This window comes from Cervus elaphus, chromosome 14, assembly GCF_910594005.1.
Source record: "Cervus elaphus chromosome 14, mCerEla1.1, whole genome shotgun sequence".
NCBI lineage: Eukaryota > Metazoa > Chordata > Mammalia > Artiodactyla > Cervidae > Cervus > Cervus elaphus.
In genome coordinates, this window is record NC_057828.1 from 69321828 (window position 1) to 69332776 (window position 10949).

At 38.8% G+C, this 10949-nt stretch overlaps 1 protein-coding gene across 1 annotated transcript in view; it reads left to right on the plus strand.

The window, feature by feature from the left end:
- The window catches only part of PLA2G4A (phospholipase A2 group IVA), a 161404-nt gene extending 154179 nt beyond the window's left edge, over nt 1-7225 (plus strand). The window contains exon 18 of the mRNA XM_043923575.1: nt 6621-7225. Within this exon, the coding sequence (XP_043779510.1) occupies nt 6621-6752 (132 nt within the window). The 3' untranslated portion in view covers nt 6753-7225. The remainder of the gene's footprint in view (nt 1-6620) is intronic.
- The last annotated feature ends 3724 nt before the right edge of the window (nt 7226-10949 follow it).

Consider the following 10949-nt stretch of genomic DNA (forward strand, 5'->3'; position numbering starts at 1 on the left):
TGTGTTTTATAAAACCTCATGCTGTTAAAACAAAAAAGAACTAAGGGTTAATAAAGTAATAATCCTATTTTTCCAGTATGAAGCCAGTAAACAAATAATCATATTGTCTTCTCATTGGGATGAAATGTATTAAACTTGGTCAGTTGTCCTCAAATGGATTTAAAAAATAGATTATAGGAATGTATAAATACCCATTGGACTTGGGAAAATAAAAGGATACATACACAAACATACAAGTATATCTGTATATCTATGTATGTGTATATATTCATGTGTATATATATGGCATATATATACATATATGTGTATATAATTTACACAACTTCATCTCTCTCATTGTTTTCAGTTCTGGTTTACATAAAACTCACTAAGCTATTTAGGGAATGATATAGTTCTATTTATATATTTTACAAACATTCTTCAAAGTATGAAGAATTCATCTTTGTTTGACACATAGGTGAAAAAGTTAGCACCTAAACAAACCCAGACTGAATCCCAAAATAACTGTCCTGACTTAGAGCTCATCAAACACAGATTTTTCACAAGCCATCCAATTAAGCATGTTTTAATTACTTCTAAGAACTTACCTGACACAGTAAGTAGAAGCAAGGTCATGGACTTTATATCATGTTTAGCTCTTAGATGGGCTATTTTTATGACTTTGAATAAGCTACTTAAACTTTTTGAGCCTCAATTTCCTCATCTCTGAAACAAGTGTAACAGTACCTATCATGGTGGCAGTAGTGAATTTTCAATCAGGTGATGGATGAACAAACAGTTCCCTGCAAGCCGAAGCTGCTTAATAACTGGGAAGAATACCTATGTGTGTCTATATCCTGCACCATGATGGATCTATGTCAAGACCTTTGCGAATGGTGAGAAGTAAGAATATAAACAAGTCAGTACAGGTAATAGCAGCCTGGGCAGTAAATGCATGTATTTTTGAAGGAATGAATTTAGGCTTCCCTCTTAAATTATATGGCCACTGAGATTTTTCTTGGGTGTGTATATGTGTGTGTGCGCCTCATACCCAGGTAAAACTTCCAGTTTTCACTGACATTTACCTCTCCTTTGATGACGCCCACTCCTTGTTTTTAACCAGGAAGATATATTTTATCAGAATCAAAGCTTCTTGATAAGTGATGAGAAATAAAGAAGAGCCGAACTCTGAGCTAGGTTGCTAGGTCATTAGGCTCAGTCATGAGCTAAGTCACTCGCTCCCAACACCATTTGACAAGAGTAAGTGAGTAATTCATACAACAGCATCACAGCACATGTTTACTTGCCATAGACTGGCTGAGTTGCTCACCAGCTGTGGACACTGTATATAAACTCTTCTCACGCACAGACGTCTGGCTGCCCGTCCCGTGGAGGCAGTTTTCAACTTTGTGGCCACCACCACTGTGACTTAAGGCGAATTTTCATCTTCGATTCACATTCCGACTTAAACCTTGACTCTGAAAAGACCAACCTGTCTCTGACAGCTATGTGCTTCATTGCTTCATTTTCCAGAGATCTCAGTGGGCCTGCTTCACTGAAGCTGAATTCCAGTTCATCTTAAGAAGCTTCTGTTTCTTTTCACTTTGTGACAGCAGGCTGGGTTTCTCATCAGGGTTTCTGCACTTACTCAGTCCTCCCAAATTCTTTCTCACTGAACGTTGCTCAAGCGCTTTTACAGTGGCAGCATATCAATTTTTTTTTTTTTTTGTCTTTTTGTCTGTCTTTTTTTAAGGAAACCTAACATATAGTGACTTACACTGGTACACAGGTGGTATGTGGAAAATGCAGAGGCTTTGGAGTCAGACCAAATTTGGTGCTCAAATTTTTGCTGTGTGACCTTGGGCATGTTGGTTAACTTTTCCAAACTTTACTTTCCTCATTTGTAAATGGAAGCAGTGATATATATTTTACAAGATCGGGATGAGGATTAAGTAAAAGAATATAATTTAAGAGCTTGGCATGTATGAGACACTCAATAAACTAAAATGGGTAATATTGATAAGGATGTTAATTTTTATCCGTGTTTATATGTATCTTCTGCTTTTAATTATAAATTTAAACCTTTTAAAAGCAATGGCTTGCCTTATTTACCTTGTATCCTCCAGAGATACTGATCACAATGGCCAGTACCAAAGTAAATATGTAATAAAATGTCCATGAATTATTTAGAAAATGTCATCAACTTACTGGCTGAAACTGTTGAAGAGTTTAATGTGATAGGAGAGTGGGTAGAGAGTGTCAGGATACAGGCCTCTGGAGGCAGATGCCTGACCCTGGAGTAACTCCATGAAATGCATGCTGACCAGGTAACGTGGTTACATGCTCTACCCATAAACTGCCACCTTGATCTGGAGGTAACACACCTTCCGAGGTTTCTTTTCCAGGAACTTGATGATTCAATTATCCCAGGAAAATTACTGTTACAGTCTCACTCGTTCAATGTATTAACTTAGCAGGCATGCTATAAAAACAGTGACAGTTTATTCAATAATACACCAATGCTGCATAATCATGAGCTTTTAAAATCCTTTCTCCAATGATCCTATAAAGTATTCAATATTAGGTGTTAACTAAAATGAAGAAAGGGCTTCCCTGGTGACTCAGCTGGTAAAGAATCCGCCTGCAATGCAGGAGACCTGGGTTCGATCCCTGGGTTGGGAAGATCCCCTGGAGAAGGGAAAGGCTACCGACTCCAATATTCTTGCCTGGAGAATTCCATGGACTATATAGTCCATGGGGTCACAAAGAGTTGGACACAACTGAGCAACTTTCACTTTTCACTCAAAATGAGGAAAAACATATATCTATAAGTATTTGTATCTACTTCTTTATTTGTTGATATTTCCTCATCATGTTAAGAGTATTTAGGTACAAGTTAAAGTTTTTATCTTTTACAAAATAATTTAGAAGTTTATTATATATCATAGCCTTTTAAAAGTGTGATATCTCTAGACATTTCTTTGTTTTTAAATTAAAGTATAGCTGATTTCCCTGGAGAAAGGAATGGCTACCCACGCCAGTATTCTTGCTGGAGAAGTCCATGGACAGAGGAGCCTGGTGGGCTACAATCCAAGAGACTGAACAGAGTCAGATACAACTGAAATGACAGCATGCACACACGCATAGCTGATTTACAATGTTAAAGTTCAAATTAGTTTCAAGTATATAGCACATTGATTCAGTTATATATATACACATATATGTGTACATATATATATATATATATATCTGTCTTTCTCTCTATATATATATATATGTACATATCTGTCTCTATATATATATATCCCTTTTCATGTTCTTTTCCCTTTTAGGTTACTACAAAATATTGAGTATAGTTCCCTGTGCAGTATACTAGGTCCTTGTTGGTTATCATGGCCTTAAATACTAGGCCCAAATTCATTTACCTTTAATGCTACCTATAATCTTTTTACATCTTATTTATTTATTAATTCAACACATATTTATTGACTGTATACTGTGCCAGGCACTGTTTTAGGAACTAAGGATAAATAATGCACAACATGAAAAGAACAAGGAAAAGTTTTGAGTGCTTGATATAAACCAGACACATCCTTTCCAAATCCTGAGCACTCAGAGCTGGCCTGTGAGGGAGGTGTTTTTATTTCTATGTGAGACAACTGAGTCGTGAATTATTGTGGCTGATTTCCGGAAGACACACAGTTTTGTTGAGGGGCTGAAATGGGGTCATAGGTTGTTTTGTTCTGTTTTTCCTCACTCTTTCCTCGCTTTTGAACCATCTGTCTCTCAAGCAGCCTTATTTCCTAGTTACTCCCTACACAGCCTCCTTTCCAGCCAGCCTACTTCCCAGATGTTTCCTGTGCATGCCTTCCGCCTCTGTGTGAAATTATCCTTTTACTGAGAAGACCCGCTCTTTCCACTCCAGGTATCAAATCCTGCTTGTCCTTCACCTCAGCTCAAGTCTCGTCCCCACGGGTTGAGCTTTATCCTATTTAATTTGATCTCCAGTGAGCACTTTCTGGACAGTCATTAATCTTACAAATATTTATTCTTTCCCTTCCGTGTTCTAAGTGCTGGAATCAAAAATGACAAGACTAATAAGGCCTTTGCTTTCATAACACTTCAGTTTTTATTCAGAAGGCAGGCATTAACCAGCAAATCCACAGTAATTTAGGCCAGACTATCCTCTTTCCTTTTGTTATATTTAGAAGTCTTCTTTCTCTGGCAGAATATACTGTAACTTTCTTTTGAGGCTCATTTAAAATTTTCTATTCTGAGAATTCAGTGCTTACTTGTGGAGTGTTTCCAATCTCATGTTTCTAAGTTTGTTCCTTTTGGGGAGTGATGACATTTTGCATGTTTTCTTACTTTTTGCCCTTATTGCCAAATATTTAAAGGATCTGGCAGATTGGGAGACCATTAAATGGCACCAGAAAGATGACCCGTGTCTTATTTGGGGATAGGTGATGGACAGGGAGGCCTGGCGTGCTACGGTTCATGGGGTCGCAAAGAGTCATACATGACTGAGCGACTGAACTGAACTGAACTGAACTGAACTGATGTGGATGGAGGAGGCTGAAATCTGAGGATCTGTGCTAGAATGACACTGATGGGAAGGATTGGAGTTTCAGTGATGTTCAGAGGGGACTGAAAAAATAAAAAGAGATGTAGACACTGTTTACAACGGAGGCTTCCCTGGTGACTCAGACGGTGAAAAATCTGCCTGCAATGCAGGAGACCCGGGTTTGATCCCTGGGTCGGGAAGATCCCCTACAGAAGGAAATGGCAACCCACTCCAGTATCCTTGCCTGGAGAATTCCATGGACTGGGGAGCCTGGCAAGCTACGGCCCACGGGATTGCAAAGAGTTGGACATGACTGAGTGACTATCTCCTATTTATAATTACTCCTACTCTAATGAGAAAATAGAAAGGCTCAAACATAACTTAATGCCTCTTTGAACATGTCTAGTTGTACCACGTATCATGCCAAAAGGTTTGAATTTAGCAACTGATGTAGTATTAAGCTTAGCCATTCCTGTTGATACATCACAACCAATGAGTATTTTCTGCAATAGTCTGAAATCCTGGTTAATGGTTTCATAGTGTTAATGTGCCCCCTAGTGGTTCAGCTTGCATATTCCAATTGCATGTGATTTGAGTTTTTCCGAGTTATAAATGTGGATATCCATTTTCCTTGATAAGAATGACCCTTTATTAAAAGTATCTGCCAGTTTCCACCTATGATAAACCCACTAATTTGTGATATTCATATTGTTGTTTTTGCTCGAACATTGATATTTTTTTTGTGTGCTCATGAATTCATTGTAAAGGGGTTGACTGCAGTCATTATCAATGTAATGTCCCCAGTGATCTTTTATATATTTTAAAGGTTTTTAGGTACTTGGGACGTAAATAGCTGATTTTTAATTTTACTTGGGTTCTCTGAAATGAGGGTTGGTATGTCTCATGTTGCTTTGGTGCTCTTTTCAGGAGAAACTAACTGAAAACTTGCTGACATGATTTCTAGAATGACAGTGAGATTAATTAAAATGAGACATAGTAGGGCACATTTGATAGTGGGATTGATTTGCTGACTTTTACCACAAAAAATCTGCTCTTGGCTATATATGGTGGGTTTATTTCTAGTAAATATTACAGCCTCCCACCTAAGGTAAAGCTCCTAAATTTTCTCATGTGTGGTTAGTGAAAATACCAACAATAAATAGATGCTAGTTGTGAAATGTTTCCTATATGCCAGGCATTAATAAATGATCTCCAGTTCCCACAAAAGCCCAGATTAATATTATTATTTCCATTTTAAAGAAGAAGAAATAGCCTGGGGGATATAAGTTAATTCCCCTTGATCTCCACAGCCAAGAAGTCCCTGTGCCTGGAGCCTGTCTAACAAGGTCTCCATTATAGACCTGAAGCCCCCTCTTCTATTTCTGTAGAATTATGTTTCCCTGACTCATGGGAAAGATGGGGTCAGTGGATATCTGCTTTACTTAAAAGACTCAGTAACATTTGAACTCATCTTTTTCAGTAGACAATTATATATATAATTATATATAGACTACAAAATTATAATTAAATTGTAACTTTTAATTATGATTATAAAATTATAATTAAATTGGAAAATTATAAAATAAAGCTAAAATTAAATTAAAATTATATATATAATTGTCTTCTGGAAAAAACTCATATAAAATTAAAAATTACAAAGCAAATAAAGGTGTCACATTCCCATGATAAATCCCTCTTCCTAGAACATGACAGTTTGTTTAAAGTTATCACTAGAGAACAGAGGGCCCTGCCCAGCAGGTCTCACATAAGTCACAGAAGATTAATGTAGGTTAGCATCACCCAAATCACACATTTCTCCCGGCTTGCCCATGGAGACTGGATGAGGAAATGGGAAATCCCTACACATCTCCAAGGCCAAGTGGGCCATACCAGCTCTGGGTGGGAGGAGCTATGATGTTGTAAACTTCTCAGACTTGCCTTATTTATAGATAGATAGACAGATGATAAGTGATAGATAGGTTATGAAGATAGATAGAGATATGTATATCTTGGCCAAACAACTATTTCAGTGAGTTCCGAATAACACTAATTATACATCTTTTGCCTCTATTTGCAGGTAATAAAGAATGCTATAGTCGAAAGCATCGAATATAGAAGGCAGAATCCGTCTCGTTGCTCTGTTTCCCTCAGTAGTGTTGAGGCAAGAAGATTCTTCAACAAGGAGTTTCTAAGCAAACCCACAGCATAGTTTTTGTACTGGAAAGGGTAGCAATTTCTGATGCAGAGGCAGTTTGAAATTCCACAACTGGATTTAAAAGCCCAGGACAGGTATTAGCACTGATCTTAAGAGACTGGTTGATACTTAAAGTTGCAGTTACTTAGCTGCATGAGAACAATACTTGTAAAACTTTGCTAGATTGACAGATGATGTCGATTTTGTAAAAATATAACTCAGCTACATTTTCTATCAGTATGAATTTCCTGATGCAAATGTAGGGACATATACTGTATTTTTTAGACATTCCTCACCAACTATCTATGTGTTCTCTTTTTAAAAAGGTGGTTCCTTTTTTAGAATATTTAACAGTTCAATCTTTAAAAGTAAGACTTTGTATTGTGTGTGAGTGTAATTCACTGACTGGATTTATTCATGCCATGAGACAACACTATTTTTTATTTATATATGCATATATGAAATAAATACATCTGTATACAAATAAACAAGCGGTAACTGAGTTTTTGTTATCTTTAATGAACTATTGCACTGTGGCTATGACAGATGCTCAGACTCACGGCTTTCAGAGACAAAAATTGTTAACCCTAAACTCAAATGTGAAACAACATTTTAAATCATGGTGATTTTTCTTAGACGAGAAAGTATGTGTTTTTTGAGCAAATGGTGTTTATTTATTCAGAATATAGGGAAAAAACATGTAACCCCTTCTAGTTTACTTTGCTGATACTATCCTATTTGTGCAACAGACAGCAGTTGACCTCAGAGAAAAATCCAGAAGAGTGACAAGTGCTGAATCTGAAAGACTTGTCTTAGGGACAGTCTGTATTGCATGACTGTGGCTTGTTACTGTTGAACCGCTAACATTCAGAGTTAGTATCCCAAATAGAAGGGCTTCCTCACTTTTCTTCCCCTGAGTCTACCATTCTTTAATCTCTCTGTTCATGTGTCTTTTTTCCTCTTACCCTTCATTCACGTTTCTACCTGTGAAGAAAGACAAGGTAACCGGAAGGGAACCCCTGAAAGTTCATTCGTTGGTTGATCCCTGCACATGGCGAATGATTGCCCTCTACAGGCCATCAGGCGTGTTGCAGGGTCTGGGGACAGCATCCGACAACAATGACGAAAGTGCCTACCTTCACCGACCTTGGGCTTCCCTGGTGGCTGAGGTGGCAAAGAATCTGCCTGCAATGCAGGAGACCCAGCTTCAATCACTTTCACACTTTGAAGGCCCTTACTTCCTAATGGAGATGACCAACAATAAACTGTACAAATAAGTCCCTAGAATGTTAGCCCCAGGGAAGATCACACTGAGATGGTTTGTTGCTGTTTAGTCGCTAAGTTGTGTCCAACTCTTTTGCAACCTCATTGACTGTAGCCCACCAGCCTCCTCTGTCCATGGGATTTCCCAGGCAAGAATACTGGAGCTGAGTGGGCAGGATCTGTGGATATTTAGGGGAAGAACACACCCGGCAGAGGGGATTGCAGATACATATGCTCTCAGGTAGAGCGCCAAGCATGTTCCAGGAATAAGAAAGAGACCAATGTGCCCAGAACAGAGTGGGAAATGTAAAAAATTAATTTTCACTTATTTTTTCAAGATGTGGCAATACTGTTTATATTTCATTTGTCTTTCAAAATACCCCCTGGGAAATAACAAGACCAGAAAGCTTCCCTTGTAGCTCAGTCAGTAAAGAATCTGCCTGCAATGCAAGAGACGTGAATTCAATTCCTGGGTCGGGAAGATTCCCTGGAGAAGGAAATGGCTAGCTTACTCCAGTATTCTTGCCTGGAGAATCCCATGGACAGAGCAGCCTGGCGGGCTACAGTCCATGGGGTCACAAGAGTCGGACATGACTTAGCGACCAAACCACCACCAGAGAGCTTAAGAGACTTGTCCAAGGTTACTGATGTCTGAGCTGGTGTCCCACGCCCTTGACTTCATGGCATTTGTATCATAACTGATGGTGCTTCCAAGAAATTTATTAGATGGAAACTTTAAAGACTAGTGATTATAAAACTGGAATGATCTAAGATCCTTGCTTTCTCTTTGTTCACAGGCTTCTGGTTTCTTAAATGCCATTACCTACAGAGGCTCCTTAACTAGTTCAGTGTTAACAATTTGTTCATTTATAAATTTGCTAGAGTTCTGATTTTATAAAAACGCATTTTGATGGCAAATTAAATCTATAAATGCATTTTTTCATCCTATCATCTCTGACTCAATGAATGGCTGATAAGTGAGATGTCCTCTTAGTCTTCCTGCAAACTGTCCACCTGCACCGGTAATTTTGGCTTAGTTCTTTGCTTTTTGACATAGGCATTTGCTTGTTGTTCATGTTCTTGACCGGGACCTACTTTACTTCACCCAATACAGGCTGACAAATTTCAGGTAACTGTTTTTTTGTTAAGTAATAAAAACACTAAGATAAAGTTTAGTGTGTGTGCATGTATATGTGTGTGTGTACCTAGACACATATTTCATTTCTATGAAAGAAAATTTTAGACACAAGTGCTTTATTCTGATATTGAAAACCTTCATAAAAAATTTTGGCAGTCATTCCTCTTTCTTTTCTTTTCCTCCTCCACTCTTTTTAATTCCTAGACTATTTCATCCTAAAGCCATCAGGTGGGGCAGAGACAGGTAGGCAGAGATGGTGATGGTCATGGAGCCACCATGAATCAAAGTAGGACATCAGAATAAGCACAGTGTCAGAAGACATCCAGGTAGAGGAAGAGTACTGATGATGAAAATGGAGATTAATTAAATGTATTAAGTGTAATGGAAGCCAGGTTTCTCATCTCAGAGGAAGAATGAAATTCCCAAAAAATATGCTCATGAAAACCAGAATGTACTCGGTAGTGTTAGGTTGAAATGGAAAGTATCAGCATCCTTAGCTCTGTCTACTTAATGCTGACAGAGCTCCTCCAGAGGGATCATCTGCAGGGAAAGTCTCTGAGTAGCACTGACTTCTCATGGTTCACCGATGCTTTTATTTAAAGGGTCACAATGGCAAATACTGTGCTGGATATGCTATTGCAATCCTGTTGATATTGTTGAGGCAGCATACTTCCCTATGACCATGTTGACCCAACAGGATGAATTATGTACTCTTACATAACTTTGTACGTTAACCAAGGGCAAAATTGCCAATATTTACACTGACAGTGGACATATTTTGAAGTAGTTCATGATTTTGGAATGTTGTGGAAGTAACATGTCTTCCTTACTTGCAGCAGAAATAAAATTTAAAATGGCCCTTATGGCCAGGAATTATGGAATACGACATTGTTACCTGCCATTTTAGCTCTTAGTAAGATTCTGGGGCATTCTACACTTGACTTTCTGGAAGCTAGAGGAAACCACCTTGCTAACCTTTCTACAGGATTACTTCCTTTCAAGGAACCATCAGCCGCCAGATCTCTGTCACGGTCTGAAGGGATATGTCCTCAAATGGTAACTTAAGAAAAATTAGCTAGAAAAACCCAGTTATTGGCCTCAGAAAAGGAAAATTAGATTGGAAATTCAAAAAAATACTGGTTTGGAAAAGGAGAACTACTGGTTCAGATCAAATAATAACCTACCCCTACTACAGGTGCTAAAACCCACCCCTCCCCCACTGTAAATGCATTCAAACCTTGACGTATTGACAAAATAAGAGGACTCCTGAATCAGTGCAGTGGGAGGAGGGGATGGGGAAACATTAACACGGCCAAAAGTGTGCCTGCCTCACTTGTTCTACCTGTCTGAAACACGACCCGAGGAAGCCTGATTGCACTGCTTCCTGGCATTTCAAACTGCCTATCTGACATTTCAAATTCGCCCATTTCAAAGGGACCATCCAAACTGGCAACTGGATGTCACACAACTTCCTCATTCAATGGGCATAATTTGTGTTAGTCACGGTCTGTGTGTTTTTGTGGGCTTCTCAGGCGGCTCAGTGATGAAGAATCCATCTGTCAATGCAGGAGACCGGGTTCGATCCCTGATTCGGGAAGATCCTCTGGAGGAGGAAACGGCAACCCGCTCCAGTATTCTTGCCTGGAGAATCCCTTGGACAGAGGAGCCTGGTGGGCTATAGTCCATGGGGTCATAAAAGAGTTGGACAGGACTCAGTGACTAAACAACAACAATGATGATCAGAAATGTTTAAAGGCTGCTGCTGCTAAGTCACTTCAGTCGTGTCTGACTCTGTGCGACCCCCTAGATGG